Source organism: Xiphias gladius, chromosome 4, assembly GCF_016859285.1.
Source record: "Xiphias gladius isolate SHS-SW01 ecotype Sanya breed wild chromosome 4, ASM1685928v1, whole genome shotgun sequence".
Classification (NCBI taxonomy): domain Eukaryota; kingdom Metazoa; phylum Chordata; class Actinopteri; order Istiophoriformes; family Xiphiidae; genus Xiphias; species Xiphias gladius.
The window spans coordinates 3073205-3089937 of NC_053403.1; the positions used below are offsets into that span (position 1 = coordinate 3073205).

Sequence of the window (16733 nt, forward strand, 5' to 3'; positions counted from 1 at the left end):
CTTATAAAGCTGTCATTCTACAAATCTCTTTAGTTTCTATTTAACGACAGAAGAGTAAAGACGTGTGAAGATTCTGAGCCAGCTTTCAGTACATGATAGTTCTTGATACTTGGTGCTAAAGTTTTGAGGTTTCTACAATGGTCATTTGTCCTGCGGTCCCCCAGCAAGTTGTGCTGAAGTACATAAACTATATAGTGTCAAAAAATAATAAAATTGGTAGAAAAGAAGTAAAATACATACACAAGCAATCTAATAAAATTAAGTCCTACTTCTCTTGATGACATAAACAAAATAAATAAATACTACGGCTGCTGATGTTAGAGAAACTGCGTGAAGAAACCTTTAGAAATACGACTAATGAGGGGCAGATCCCATTTCACAGCAGTCTATAAGAGGGAGCGCAAGAATTATGAAAGCGGACGTCCAATTACAGCGATGCTCAAGTCGTCAGCCTGTGATGGGTTTACCAGGCTCAGGCTCTTGGCCCGAGTCTCACAGGCAAAAATTAAGCCCAGAGAATAGATTGTGAAAGGATAAGTCTTTTTCTTTTTCATATTCCTAGGAAGATTTTCTGATTTATCATGATGAAACAGATGTCGTAAAAGTTCATACAGAGGTCATCTGTGTTCACTTTTGTGGAATATTGAGCTGTTAGGATTAAGAAAAAGGACAAAAAGTATTTTGTGAGTCTGAGGCCCCGGTTGTCTCATTCATATGTGCAGCTGCTGCAAATGCAGGAGTTCAGGTATCTGAGGTTCTTCTTCAGCCTCGGATCCTCAAGCTAGGTTTCTCTCACGCTTCTTAAGCCGTGGTTGAAAAGTAAAGGTGACCAAGCTCCTCCTGTCGTGGCACCTCAGCTCTGGAGCTCTTTGCCTGATGATCTGACGCCTTTTCTCCTCTTTTAGGGTTAAATTCTTAATTTGTTCATCCAAAGCACTTTTTAACCTTGTTGTGATAAGTTCTGGATGTTTGAAATGTTTCTATAACGGGCGATACCATGCCTGCTAAAAATAAGAGAGAGCGAAAACTTATTGCGACACCAAGCTTGCTGTCACACTCAGACATTGCTTCAGGTTCTCGACTCGGAAAAGTACCTCTAACGGGCCCTGCAGCCCTCTCAGCTTCAGCTTGTATATTTTAAAAATCCCAGATCTCAATCACTGTCAAAATCTCACCAATTATTCCTCAACAAAAGGGCTTCCTGTGCACCAGATGTCATTGCCTTTTGAGATACTGTGCTGACAAGGACACCAACCAAGTAACTGAAATGAAAACGGGAACTACTTTTGCCATGGATAATGAAGATTTAGCATTTGTACACAATTTGAAGAGTCTGGAATTCTGGGTATTATTGCAAAACACTGAAAAAATCATTTCAAATATAAAGAATTTACTTTATATGTCAATTTCTACTTACGGCTGCCTTCACGACTTCTTCCTCTGATGATTGACTTTTTAGTCTCACTAGGGTTTAAACTGTTTAGCAGATAATTTATATTCTAGTAGTAACGTCCATTCTCAGTCACAGCAAAGTAAACAGCCTTATATAGACTTTCAATAATGGACTTTCAATCTGCTTTCTGCTCTTTACCCCACGGGTCTCAGAAGAAGGATGAAACAAACTCTGTGATCTACGGTGCAAAGGCAAACAGGAGGAACTATATTTAAATTCTTTGAAAAGACAAACGTCATATCTATCGTTCAGCATTTATAGGCAAGAGTGCCATCACAAACTGCTAGAAAATATGTGCAATACTCATCTCAGTCAGCAGAATCATTTTGATATTACATAGGATAAATGCTGACATGATTTCTGTCACTTTATTGGGCCTCACTTATTGGACCGTGTGTGTTTGCTGGACGTACCCGCCTTCGAAGATCTTGATGCGGGTCGGCTCAGTGGCGGGCTGTTTCACTGAGACCTCCTTCTCTACCTGCTCCTCTTTCGAACGGTCCCACGACACCACTCCCTTCATCTTCCGCCCAAAATTACTGACATCAACAGGCATCAGCTCTGGCTTCAACTGTAGAGACGAGAGCAGAAAAAGGAAAGAGAGGAGAGGAGTAGTATGAAGGACAGAGTAGAAGGATACAGAGAAAAATAAATAATAGATTTCTTCATACTTTTTGATGTTTCTCTGTATTGTTTTCACACTCAAATGTTTTTTTTCTTCATGTGTCAAGATTGTTTTAAATTTCAATTTACATCATTTCAGGGCATACCTGATCAAACCTCAGCTTCCAGGCCACAGATGACACCAGTTTTCCAGAGCTGGGTGGTGACATGGCTGCTGTTGTGCACATCGAATCGGTGTTTCTCCTTTGTTTGGACCTCAGCAGGGCCAGCGCAGCCTTGGTGCTGAGGTTCAGAGGATTGGGATTGTATGAGTTTACACACCATGAACTGTAGACGGAGCTACGCAGACCAGCCTGGGTGCTGTTGGGTTTGGTGTATTTCAGGAAACACCAGCTGACTCTGCTCATAGTGCGCAGGCTAGGGAACTGGAAAAACTGCTGGACATCAGCCACATCCGTGAGTAGCAGATTCTGGCCCACTGTTCCGGATAATCCTGCGCTTTGGTTAGGAGCTGGCTGAACCAGCATGCTGACAGGGATTTCACCTGGTGCAGGCTGCCTTGTGTTGTCAGTATCTTCTGCATCGTTGGAGGAGACCATGGACTGGGGGCTAGAGTTGGGCTCTGGACCTGAATCGTCCACGTCAAGCTCCTCTGGGGAGTCCCGTCCACCTGAAACCGGGGAACGGTCTGTGACAATCTGGAGCGGAGGGGTGAAGCTCTCGGCCCGCGGTACATCAGGGAGGTGGGGGGCAGAAGAACGGACGGGAATGGTAATCTTGGTGGCAACAGGGAAGTCGCTTAACGGTGGAGAAGAGGACATCCTCTCAGAGTCATCCATGGAGCCTTCACTCTTCAGACGGGCTCGCTGACCTCTGCCCTGGACCTTCTCAGGCTTGTTAGTGCTTTCAGTTCCACTCAGCTCCACGGCGCTCATCTCCTTAACAATCTGTCCATACATCCTTTCCTCCTTCACTCTTTTCTGCTGCTTAGTCTCGATGAAGAGCTCCAGAGAGCTGGCGGGGGAAAGCATGCGCTTGCTGCCACCCATGCCAGACCCTGAGGCATCTGTGGTGGATATGGTGCCTGACGTCAGTGACAGTGGGATCCCTGTGTTCAGACGTTGCTCCGGCAGTGAATCTGGTACCTTCCAGGGTGGGTAGCGCAGCACTGTGCCATCGGTCTGTCCCAAGAAATGCGATAGATTGAAACCTGCTCCAATTCCTCCATGTGGTTTGCTGGCACTCACAACACCAACCGGTGGAGACATGTTGGTGTTGTCAGCACCGCCCGGCCTAACTAAGCCTACCCCTTGTGCTCCACTAACATGTGTAGCTATCAGCTGACTAACACTGGTGTACATAGCACTACCAAATGATGGCACATGGGTTTGGATCCGCACAGGAACCAGCATACCAGGTAGAGAAGCCTGGGATCCCAGGTTCTGGGTGGCAAAGACAGGTTGGATCTGCTGCAAAAGCATGGGGGTGGTGGTGGAGTTGGGCAGGGAGAGTTTGGAGGAGAGAGAGCCAAAGTTTTGCTGTTGCTGGGACAGAGGAGTGGTGCGAGATGAGAAAGACGAAGGGTACATCTGAGGGCTTGGATTTTCTGATTTTCCATCATGTGGCTGTTGATCCTGGATTTGCTGCAGGGCGTGGAGTGGTTGTTGTTTGTGTGGTGGGTGTCCGGGCAGGGTGCTTGGTGATCTGCTGTGGAGCTTTTGGAGTTGCTGCTGGGCCAGCTGCTGTCTGGGTGTCTGCCCGGCCTCCTGACTCCAGAATAGACCTGGTTGCTGGAAGGAAAAGTAGGGGGGACCGCTCTGGTACTGCTGCATTACTTCCTTGCTCATGACCTCATGACCTGGATGTTCTCCCTCCGATGATGAGCCCTGGGCCTGCAGACGATGCTGCTGGGACCTATTATGGAGAAAAGGTTGAATATTCTTATTATCATAACAAGTATTATATGTAATATTACAAATAATATTGTAATAATAGAACCAGTTGGTGAAATAGTACAGGCAATAGCAATTGTTGAAAGAATACTATCAGTAATGAGTGCAAATACTCAAGTATTTGCATTTCATGGTGTCTGATTTTTGTCCATTCCTTCACAGCTAAATATGAGAGGCTATAAGTAATTTCCGGGTTGCATTAGGAAACCTAGACTCTCTTACCTGCCATAGAGTGGTTCGTCCTGCAGGCTGTCCTCACTGATACTCTGCTGGAGGAGATGCGGATGGTGCTGTTGGTGTTGGTGAGATCCTATACCTGCGCATAAAACATAAGAATGTATTGTTTTTTGTAATGAAATTCTTCCCTACAAAAGAAATCCCACATGCTACTCCCATATTTTGGTACTGGAACTCATTTGGTAACTCATTGGTCCAAATGCTTCAACCCCTTCCTAGTTTATTGAGCAGAGAAAGACCCCAAAACAAAAAAAAACGTTATTATGATACTGCAATTTGAATATAAATTTAAGAAGAGTATCACAAATTTCTGAGAAACTTTGTGTCGAGTTTGTGCTTAAGCCTTCGTGTGTTTATTACTGGAAAACTATATACAAATTTTTTTTAAAAATATACAGAGCATAGTTTAGTAGTGTAACGCAAGGCTACCCACCAGTGCTACTGCCAACCCTCTTGGTTCTGCTGGCTACATCGGTGCTGCTGTGGGGGGATCCTGTTGGTCCAGACCATGTCCCGTGTTCCGAACTCTCCTGTTTGATTGACATCTCAGTGCCCCCTGGTTCCTGGCCCACTGCCTCTGGATAAACACTCAGTGAGGCCTGTCAAATGTGAGTGTAAGGAGTAGAGCGGGTCAGTTGTTATTAAATAGAATTTTGTGATACTTACCATGTAACCCAAAGTCACAATATTACATTGATATAGCATATGGAAATTTGGATGAAATAGGTGGAGGTGCTAAAACATTGGCTTTAAGAGCCCTTGACATTTCTGAGCCCCCTTTTTTCCTCCAGGGTACATACGTGCTTAAACTAAAGAATAATAATCTACAGCTTTGAAGTTCGTCTAAATGACCGACTAGAACTTCAAATCCATTTTTTAAAGAATTAGATCAGTAGGGAGCATTTTATGCTACCTGTCGGACAAGATATCCACGCCGGCGTTCCTTCACTGCAGAGGCACTGGAGTATAGCTCTCCCTGTCTGGAGGAGGACAAGCTTCCGTAGTCAAAGGATTTGCTGCGCATTTCGGGTAACTCTGTGGGCAGCGTACATGGTGCCTGCTCCGATGAAGACCTCCTCATTTCTCTCTGCTGGTGGTGGCTGGGATGACCGCTGCCGGGTACTGTGAGGAACTCCGACTGCTTAGCTCCACCACCGGAGGCCAACGAGTCATCCTGGTTCAGAATCACAAAGAAAACTGTTACAACTGTTACATAATTGTAACAATTGTTACACATGTTACAATAATATAAAATTAATGATAGTGTACAATAACCATTGTAGCACCATGAAAGCAGAACATGCCGAAAAAACTGTACTAAAACTGCTGGGTGGGTAGCTAAGTAACTTGAAATTACTATACATATAACAGGATACCTGTTTGGTGGGGGAGACAGACTTGAGGATTTCCTCTCTGTCAAAGGACATGGAGAAGGAAGAGGAGTGGGACAGGTTGCTCTCCTGACTTGGGCTGCGAGAGAGGCTGGTGCAGGTTGACTCAAAGCTTGATTCCCCAGATGAGTGTTCCATGTCCGTCAGGCGCAGCCTCTTCTTCTTCGGTGGGAGCTTTTCTGATGGCATCTGGGAGAGTGTGTCACTCCTCTGTGGCAGCTGAAACTCCTCAACATGCTGCTGCTGCTTTTCTGGTTCCTTGGTCATTGGAGCTTCTGTATCTTTGTCAGGCTTATCTGGCTCCTCCGTCACTCTGATCTCAGGAACTTGGATGTTGGGTTGTCGGACTAGTTTGTGTGGGATGTGATAAGGCTGGCCAGGTGAGGTTGCAGCTGATGAAGATGAAAGTGAGGCCAGGTCGCTGTCACTCTGCAGTTGCTGCTCCATGCTCTCTGTCCTCAGTAGGGCAGAATCGGGACTCAGAGCATCTTCAAAGATCTCTGTGTCGGACTGCTCCGAGTACTGGCTACATAGACCTTTATCTGAATGCTGATATCCTGGCTGCTCAAAGGACTCTGACTTCTCAAAGGAATTTGGCCGGCTGAGGGAGTTGGTGTGTTGGATGACTGATATAACATTCCCAGCTGCCTTCCTGCCCTCAGAGTCAGGAAACAACGCAATGTCCTCAGAGCACATGCTGGCACAGGTGTCAAAGCTGTCAGACTGGCTGTGAGCGCTGTGAAGAGAGCCCTTCCCTGTTGGGGTGGCTCTTGACCCATCAAGACTACTTTGTTTAAACTCATAGTCCCCAATCATCTCCACTGAACCACTACAGCTACTGTCACAGTGTCCAGGGCTGTCCTCCTCATCCCCAACACTCTTCTCTTTCCTCCTTTTTCTTGTGGCTATTTCTGACATGCTAACTTTAGTACCATATGGGGTGTAGGCAATGTGCTCTGGGACTCCTGGGCTTCGCTCACCAATCTTCATACCCAGGGATGAAGCTAAATTCTTGGGCATGTGTCCATAGCCCTCAGCCTCTCCTACATGGGCTTCATTGGCTGAATGTTCAAACGCAGCCTGTCTTCTGAGTCTGCGAAGCCCTGGTGGGTAAAACACATCATCCGTTGTCATCATCTCATCGAAAGAGTGGCTGCCCCGGATCCCTGGGGGGACACTGAGGTTGGGAGGGGAGGAAGTTGGCATTGAGTTACTCCTAATAAGGGGCCCAGAGTCTGATGGAGGCTCCAGAAGCCCTGTACTGCTTTGACAGGGTCCTGTTGGATACTGCTTGGGATCTCCAGAGATTCCTACATCTCCTCTGAAACAGATATGATCCTCAGCTATCTTCCCCATGTCCAGAATAGCACCTGATTGCTTTAAGCTAGCCAGGCTGCCTGGGTCTGCCCCTGCCTTGCCAACTGTGATAGACTGTCTGGATCTGGAGTTGGGTCGGTAGTACCAAGTCCGACCAAACATAATCTCTTCGTACGTCTTGACATTAGTATTTGGAGGGCTGATCTGCTGTTCTGCACTCTCGGATCGAGAAAAGTAGCCAGAGTCTGTGCTGCCTTTGCTGTGAGGACTAAGGAGGTTCAGGGACTGGGACACGGCGGAGTCAGTGTCCTGGCCCTTTTTCTCATTCAGTCTCAGGGCCAAACGCTGTTTGATGGTGGGGGAGTCATCCAGTGAATGCGCTCTTCCACCAGCCTGTGATGCCAACATGTGATGTGACCCCTTTATGTCCTGAAAGGGTGGGCACTCCATCCCTGTGGAGGGGACTCCCCCAGGCTTTGGGATGATAAGGATAGGCACTTTCATAGATCCCACGGACAGCTCTTCAGCTGAGTCTGCATATGCTGGTTCCCCACGACCTATACAGTGAGTAAGAGTGGAGCATGATACAGAGTAAAGTATACCATTAAAAAGCAGGATAGTATTGAATAAAAACTGGAGCATAAAAGCGAGGACATGTAGGCAGTAAATGAGTGCAGTTGAACAGAGTCAGGCAGAGTAGAAAATATAAGTTTTTTTAGATTTTAGGTTATGGTCATTAAGAAAAGTCCATACTGAGTAGTACTTAATGCAACACATATTGTTTTCACTGACATAGTAACATAACAAAACTAGCCAGAGGTCAGAGACAGGGTGTCCTTGAACCAAAATTTTTTGATTTTTGAGAAATTGGGCTTTTAGGGAACAGAACTATATCCCGGTTTTAACGATTTAATTGTTCAAAATGGGTCTCGTTGAGCAAAAATTGAGGAAACATTACCTGTATTCTTGTCAGCTTCAAAGGAGATCTGTGGGATAGGGCTGTCTTTGTCCGTCAGCATGGTTGAGCCCTCCACACCTTCCTCATCTGTGTCAGTGCTCTGCTCTCCATCTGAGTGGACCTCGGCCTCGCCCACTGGCGATGCATGGTCCACGTCCCCACTGCGAGCCACAGCTAGCTCTGAAAATGGTACGAGTCCAGCCTTGATGGCATGAGCATGAGACTTGCGATGCTTGTAAAGGTTGCTCTTGGTTTTGAAGGAAAAGCCACAGGGTACGCAAGGATATGGCCTTTCTCCAGTATGTGAACGGATGTGCTTCTTCAGGACACTGGGCTTGGCACAAGCTCTCCCACAATAGTGACAGATGTACTTACCAGGCTTTTTCGGCTTCTGCTCTTTTTTGCTGTAGCCCTCCTCACCTGGCTCAGGGCCTGACTGAGAATACTGTCCGAAGGAACTGGGTAAACTGGGAGATTTCTGTCGAGGAAACCTCCCTGCCCCAGCCCCATGAGGGTGAGTATGTCCTGGGTGTCCTACAGGGTACAGGTCATCTGAAGGCAACTGGCCAGCAAATGGCCAGGCATGAGGCTCTAGGCCTGGCTGTGGTTTGGCTCCTGAGAGGAAGCGCTCAGTCTGGGGGTGCTGAGGGTATGGCTGGCCCAGCTGGTAGGAGTATCCCCTTGGGAACCCCTGAGCAAAGGGCCCTTGGGGGTCTTGAGATGGTGGGCCTCCAATGGCCCCAACTGCAGAGGGTCCAGATAGCAGCTTTCCAGAATTCCCTGTGATTGCGTACTTCTGCTGAGGTGCTGATCCCCCAGTGGCACCACACGGCAAACTCTCATGGTGTTTTGTCTCAGGGTCAGCAAAAGTGCTTCGTTTGGTTGTTGCAGAGGGCTCGGACGCCCACTTTCTTTGCAGAGGCACCCTCTCTTTCACTGGTTCCTTATTTGAGCACTTCTGCCCAGCGGCAGCTGATTCACGAGCCTCCATTTTTGTGAAGCTCTTCTGTGGGTTAGAAGAGGGAGGAGAGAGGGGATGGTGGGGGAGTTGGGAAGGCGGGTTCTGGAGGGTTACCAGTTCCCCAGTCTACCAGGCATGATAGCTGAACCTTTGAGGGCTGCCGCCAAGTTCACAGAAACAGGAAGTACCCATCCATCGCTTAAATAGACTGATTGTAGAGCCAGGCTGGAAAAAGGAATTAAGAGGTGGAAATAAAACGGTAGCTTTAGTGGATAACATCAGAAATGTTTCTCTCCTTTTGCCATTTTGTAAACACGCTAATGTTGTTGTGCGTTGTTTTTCTGTCCAGTTCATCTAAAGGCAGAAAGATCCTTGAGTGATCTGGAGAGGGCAGAAAAACAAAGAATAATGTTTGAGGACTTGGGGAGAGCATTTTAAGTTAACAGTGTAAATTAAGGTTAACAACATAATGAATATTATAAAAGCATAAATACTAACTTTTCTTTAGGTAAAAGTGCTTGTAGATCCTCTTTCTGTAGCTTCAAAAGTCATTCAGTTTTTTCTCAAAAAAAGACCTGCAGCAAAACAAAAGAGAAAAGAAAATAATTAGTTTTGATGTCCAAAATCATCCATTATTTCATTAATCAAATTCAGTGATGGCACAGTTAACCTTTCACCTGACATCTCCCTCTTACCATAAATTGGTTCTGTGCTGAAACCTTAAGGTCCTCTACAATAAGATGGAACATTATGACTAAGTGCGACACATTACTGCATACTTTGTTGTACAGAGAAGACTTACTAAGTTGTAAAGAACATGCCTGATGTGCGAATGTAAATGTCATTGATTGCTCAGTTACTTTCTCTACACTGGAATCCATCTGTGCTTTTTGCCTTTTCCACCCCTTCCTCCTCCCTTCGCCCTCCCTCCTCCTTCCACTCAGTGAGTCAACAATGCAAAGCAAGCCCACGCTGTTCCTAAAAAGACACAAAGGCTTATAAATAGTGCTGTGGAAGTGACGTCGCAGTGTCATAATATGTGTAGGCGTCCAAAAAGGCCAAGTCGAAGAGCAGTCATCGGCGCTAGCACCTTTGCTTCCTCTTTGGGTGTCACAGTTTGATCTAACTTGGTATGTGCTCTGTCAAAAAGCAAACAAGAGAAGACACACACACACACACACACACACAGAGAAACAAAAAGAGACACACACATACGCACATACAGCACTTGAAGGCATTGCAGCTGTACTGCAAACACTGCAGTAGACACAGCGTATATGTCTGTGTTTCCGTTGTTTAACGATTCTTAACCACACCAACACCTGAACACAGAGCAGCAGAGCAAACGCACAAACACACAAACACATACACACACACACACACACACATACACACAAACATATGCCTGCTGAAGTAGGAGTTTTGCTTTGTATTTCCTCATCTCAGGGTTTAAAGAACCTCCCTCGGACTCTGATTTCAATACACACACACACACACACACACACACACACACACACACACACACACACACACACACACACACACACACATACTGTGGCCTCAGTGCTGGTAAGCAGAGCTCAGTGACGTGTGTGTCTGGGGGCCCATCGTGAAATCTATAAATAGCATTTTAGGAAAACATGCTGTATTCTTAGCAGCAGAAATGCTAACTTTAGGCTACCTTGTGTTTTTCACATGCACCCCCCTCTACACATACACGTACACACTCACACAAACACACAAACACACTCCGGAACTACTATCTCAGACCTGGGTCATATTTTTATGTTTTCCATGGTGTCAACGGTGCAAGAATGTGGTATGAAACCTAAAGGACTGGCTGCTCTGTTAGATATGATGGGTATTCGGTTTGGCCAGCATCAAACTTAGAGTGATGCTGATTGGTTAGTAGGAGGGTCAGCTGACATGACTACAGGCAAATGTACACAACCCGTGGTGAAGACTTGGAGGTAAAGTTGGAACTAATAATAGGCAATCCATCTTGTCGCCGCTTTACCGTCTGCTATCGCACACACCCTATCTGACCTCCCGAATTACACACACATAATAACCCGGATATTTATTGGTTATACTCCTGTTTAACCTTATGTAAAGTGACTGGTTTTGTAATGAAAATGTTGAATGGCCGCAGTCTGCAGCGCGAGTGGGAGTGTGTAGTGAATGGCTTACATAAAGCTTTATTCATACATGCACCAACACAACCTGCCCCAGTTCCTGTGCGTAGGAGAGACATAGCTACTGGTGTTGTTTATGCGTGTGACTGTGTATAAGCGTGGGAAGTGAGTGTGCCAGTTGTGTATCGTGGGGGGGTGGGGTAGCTGGCAAAGGGCATGACGAGACACCCAAGTCGTAGGTAGGCCAAAAGAGGCACATTCACAGGCTGTACTCAGAGGTAAAAATAGTAAGGCACACACACTCAAACACTCTCACAAAGAGATTTATCAGAATGCTTTAAATAACCAGAGTTACTTAACATAAAGGAGCAGAGATCATCTCAGCCTTCATAGATATGGAAATAGATCTAGGTGGTGTTTTATACCCACTGAATACTGTAGTATCAAACCTGATCTACGTTTCTTTCTTGTTGTCTGCGTGTCACTATCATGTATCTTGAGCTGTCTAATCACAAGAAGACAGCCTTAAACAAACGCGATTGCATTCCAAACACCTGACGAGGCATCGGGATCCAACCGCTTCAGACACATTTGGGTGTTCTCTGGGATACTGGTGGGTGAGATGAATGCAAACACCTTCATGAATTCATCAAATTCATGAAGGTGTTTGCATTAATCTACCGACCCAACTCCAGATCCAGACAGTCTATCACAGTGGGCAAGGCAGGGGCAGACCCAGGCAGCCTGGCTAGCTTAAATTCATCGCTGATTTGTTTATGGTTATGTTCAAACTGGCAGCCAGTTGAGATATAGCCCCAAGAGTTCTTGGTATGGGGCAAATGATAAAGAAAGGATCCACAGCTTTTTAGTTGTGCATTAAGGAGTTAAAGTGTAGCTTCGAAATCTATGCAGCCATATCTATGATGTAGCTCGCGTGTGCCTCCTTAAAAACATAACTACATACTGGGGCTATGGCGGCCACCTACATACCCCACAGAGACTGCAAGAACTGTAATCAGTCAGCTTGGGCTGCCTTAAGTTTCTGGTGCTGGTGGCGATGGTTAATAGTGAAGGTCGCCACTGCAAACCTTATGCTGCAATAAGTACTTTCCATCACAGTGAATGAAACAGCACGATTTCAAAGCAGTAGTCTCCTGTTAAGTAATGAAACAAGGCAAAACACCCAACTAACCGACTACCCGGGTAGTGACCGAAATAATGAGATCGCAGATACAAGTGGCTGAAATGAGTTTCCTCCGCAGGGTCATAGAGATACGATTAGGTGCTCTGAAATCCTCCGAGAGCTCGGTGTAGAGCCGCTGAAAGGACCCAGTTGAGGTGGTTCGGGCGTCTGATTACGATGCTTCCTAGGCGCTTTTCATTGGAGGTCCTCTGGGCACTTTCAGCTGGTAGGAGACCCCGGGGGCCAACCCAGAACACACTGGAGAGATTATATATCTCACCTGGCCTGAGAACGCCTTGCGATCCCTCAGGAGGAGCTGGAAAACATTGCTGGGCTGCCTTGCTTAACCTGGTGCCACCATTAAATCCGATGCAGACATCTAAACATCAAAACCTACACCATAGGTATAGGGACCGCTGTTAACCCTTTGCGTGAATGAAGCCAGTCCTCAAATGTTAAATGTTGTCTTAACCACAATCAGCTGTAGAAGAACGGCAACAGCAACAGTGACGATGCTCCATACCCCGTCCTGTATTTCATTACAATAAGGATCTCTGGGGAAGATCCTTGTCGGATTGAAATATCTGATTATTTAGCAATAAGATCTTCTTGTTATGAGCTTTGGACTATTTGCAGGATCGGTTGTGTCTGGTTTGCCCTGTGCTGGCCTTTCCAAAGCACCCACTTCCTCGAGATACCTCGACTGTGTCTCAGTACCCCGGGTTTCTTTGGACGAGATTTTCTTTAGACCCGCTGAGCTTGCGTAGACGGAGGTTCAATGGAAACTTCCCCTGTAAATGGGTTGATACACAGTAATCTACCAGAGGTTTAACAAAAGGAAGATACATGCAGGTATGTACAAGTACACTCATACACACATGCCCAAACCCTGGAGGTATGAATAGTGTGTGGGCATTAATCATGCACTAAGAACAGAAGGCTGTGTGCGTGTGAGTGCGTGGTGCTCCATGCAGTGTGTGGGAGGCTGCTCTATCCTAAGGGCCAACGGCAGTCTCTCTCCCTCTTTCTCTTCCACTCCATTTCATCCGGCTTCATCGGAATGACATTCGGGAATAATGTTCCCAAACGACGAGATAATAGATCAATATTTGTGCAAATCCCTTTCCCTCCTTGTATCATTATTAGCCTGTGTGTGTCTTTCTGTGTTTCAGCTCAGGGTTGTGATGCATTCATCTCTTTCTCTCCCCCAGACACACACTCACCAATAATCCCTCTCTCCTACAGTGTCTTGTTCAGATATGCAGTAGATAAGCCTCTCATTTACTTTCAATGAAAGACCCAGACAAGGGTAGAGCTGGCCTCTGGTATAACAGTCTGTATTTGTGTGTGTGTGTGTGTGTGTGTGTGTGTGTGTGTGTGTGTGTGTGTGTGTGTGTGTGTGTGTGTGTGTGGGTGTGTGTATGTGTGTGGTGGCTAGTTATTCTTAAATTGGCCTGCCAGGGTGCCGCATACCAGTGGGAATTGTTGGAATTCCTGTGACACAAAAACAGAGAGAAAGTGTCTTTGTGTGTGTGTTTCTCTCTCTCCCTCTCTCTGTGTGTGTGTGTGTGTGTGTGTGTGTGTGTGTGTGTGTGTGTGTGTGTGTGTGTGTGTGTGTGTGTGTGTGTGTGTGTGTGTGTGTGTGTGTGTGTTTGGCATGTCACTCTTTTGCATATGCAGACTAATATATTTCATACAGGATAGAGGTAAAAATCCACACTATAGGAGAGGAAACAAGAATAAAAGAAACAAGAAATGACGTGGAGGAACAAAGAAGGACAGAGAAGATTGATACAGGAGCAGAAATAAGGACACAAATGAGGAAGAAGGAGGGAGAGGAACAGTAAGGAGCCAAAAACCAGGGGATTCGGAACAAACAAAGGAAAAATAATAGATTGAGGGAATAAGGATTCAGGAGTAGAAGGAAAAAGGGGATAAAGGAGGAAATCGAGATACATGAAAGGGGAAAAATTAAAGTAAACAATTAAGGAGAGGGAAAGAAAATGAGGATGACAGAGAGGGGAAGAGGATACAAAAGAAAAAATGATGAAGAGAAGAGAAAAGAGGAGCTAAAGACAAATCAGACGAGGAAACATAGATGCGGGGGAAGAAAATGGAACACAAACCCAAGATAAGGGGCAAGGACACAGATGAGGGAATAAGGATACAGTAGGAAAAAGGAAGATGCAGGGGTTGGTATAAAAATTTAGAGGGAAAAAGGAGGGAAAAAAGAAGCTAAATGCAGACACAGGAGATGAAGGGGACGAAAGAAACAAATGAGGGAACAAGGACATAACAGAGTGATGACAAATGAAACAGGTCAGGAAAAGGGATGCAGAAGAGGCTTAGGGAGAGGAAAGGTACATAAAGGATAGAAATGAGGGAACAAGGACACAACAAAGAGACCAAAACAATGTAGAGATGAGGAAAGGAAGGAAAAAAGAAAGGGAGCAAGGATATAAACTTGGGAACTAGGGTACAACAAGGAGACCTTAAAAGTACAGATAGAGAGCAAGGATAAAGGAGAAGCACTAAGGACTCAGGTGAGGTAACGATGTGTTTTGGAGTTGGACGTAGCATTTGAGAACAAGAGTCATGCCAGCTGATATCAGGTTATACCAGCACGTTCGTCTCACACACACACACACACACACACACACTTACAAAGGTATACATACACCACATACATGTATCCATGGATTAGACTCACACAGACACACACACACACACACACACACACACACACAAAGGCTGGGTTTCATATTTCTGAGTGGTAGACAAAGTGTTCTGGTACTTTGGGTGGTCAGACGCTGTGTAAATTATTTAAACATGTTACTAATGGTTTCCATTCAGTGATTAACCACTTTATGCAGCCATGAAGAGAGCGAGGGAGAAGGAGAGAGAAGGGGCGATCGAGGGCAGCTGGCAGCGTGTTTTGTTTCTCGGCTCTGCTCTGTTTGGCCGAAACTGGACCGAAACCACACACACCTCCATTAAAACACTACCTTTGTTTTACCTGGAGGGAGACAGAAGTTACTGGAACAATAAGCTGGAGTTGGGAACTGATCCATCTGCTGGCATGATAGCAAGGTATTTCAACTGCCCTCCATCCGTTGGTCGATGTAAGTTTGTTAATGCATTGCAGTGCAGCTTTTGCCTGATTAATCGCACTGAGTTGCCGATCCACTCTCTTTCCATTCGCTCCGATATCGCGCTCGTTTGCCATCTTCTGCCGGGGAGCAGGTAGCTTCGCTCTAACCATCGTACAACGTACGACGTACCCAATGGCGTTGACACAGAGGCTGGAGCAGTTAACATGGATGGAATATATATGGGCAGATAAAAGTGTTGTCATTTCTGTCTGTCTCGAAAGGTGAAGTAAAGCAGTTGTGTCCGAGAGAAAACGTCCCTTTTCTGTCTGGGTGAAAACAAAACCAGTATGCGTATGTGAACCGCAAGCGACCGCAGGTCGCTGCAAAGGTAAATCTGAAAAACCTGAAGACTTTCTCTGTGCCGGCCCAAATAAAATTTAGGGCCAATCTTAACCCCCACCAAAAGTTTTAGGAATAAAAATACACTTGCTCAGCAGATACGTTACAACACTGGCGTCCTTACATCGGGCCAGATAAAAGCAAAAAGTCCCGTGTGAGGTTTGCTGTTTGCACAGGGCTCGCATCTGAGCGTGAACTGGAAACATGGTCTTCCTTCGACAGCACCACGCCTACCGTGCCCGTGAGCAAGGCACTTGAGCTCAAGCTGCTCAAGGGAAGGCCAACAGCGGGAGGCTGCGGTTTAACCAGGAAACTACCAGCATGACAGGAGTGCAACTTTACAAGCGTGAAGAAGGTATTTGCAGAAGAGGAACACATGTGGATCTGCCCAGTAATAGAAAAATAAAGGTTCTCAAAGGAATCCCACTATTTTAGTGCCGGGTATGACTGTGAGTCAGTGTTTATTGATGTTCGGGATTCGGTGTGCTTCGATCCAAAAGGGTCAAAGTCTTTGTTTACATTCTAGGTTTTAATCTACAGCCCTTACAGGTTTACCTATAACCCATACGGTATGAGGTATACCGACACCTTCTCCATTCCCATTTTCCTTCTACCTGTCTCCTCTACTTCTATTTCTGTTGCTCACATTTTCCCAGAGAGCTTTCCGACAACCTCCAAAGAAAGTGCCTGAGCTGGTTGCGGTCACCTCTGGGTCATATGTGTGGGTGGACAGAGAGCTTTTCCGCTCGAAATTCACTGAGACTTTCTCGTAACCCATTCTGTCTCTTACTGGAGCTGCATTGGATTCCGGTCTATTTTCTGCTCTTGTGGGTGCAAAAAATCAACCTCTCTGCCTCTTTTGCCATGGATTTTTCTCTGTGCGAGCGCCGAACGGCTTCTGCAGGGAAAGCAGCTCTAGAAAAAAAACCGCAGTCTTTGAGGGAGCTATAGTCCCTCTGAGGCACTGACATTAAAACCCGGCCGATCACCTGTGAGAGGGTCGCGCTCGCATTTAGGGAAAAAAGTCCCCC

At 46.0% G+C, this 16733-nt stretch overlaps 1 protein-coding gene across 7 annotated transcripts in view; it reads right to left on the reverse strand.

The window, feature by feature from the left end:
* The window catches only part of hivep2a (HIVEP zinc finger 2a), a 111598-nt gene that overhangs the window by 13071 nt on the left and 81794 nt on the right, over positions 1-16733 (reverse strand). For 6 of the 7 annotated variants that reach the window (XM_040125571.1, XM_040125573.1, XM_040125572.1 and 3 more), the window contains 8 exons: positions 9392-9468; positions 7933-9274; positions 5643-7531; positions 5180-5440; positions 4700-4865; positions 4252-4345; positions 2224-3991; positions 1867-2024 (listed from right to left, as the gene is read on the reverse strand). In XM_040125571.1, coding sequence (XP_039981505.1) covers positions 1867-2024; positions 2224-3991; positions 4252-4345; positions 4700-4865; positions 5180-5440; positions 5643-7531; positions 7933-8923 — 5327 coding nt within the window. In that variant the 5' untranslated portion in view covers positions 8924-9274; positions 9392-9468. Of the gene's footprint in view, positions 1-1866; positions 2025-2223; positions 3992-4251; positions 4346-4699; positions 4866-5179; positions 5441-5642; positions 7532-7932; positions 9275-9391; positions 9469-9588; positions 9624-9753; positions 9764-16733 lie in introns of those variants that run through there. The other variant, XM_040125577.1, reaches the window with a different exon arrangement.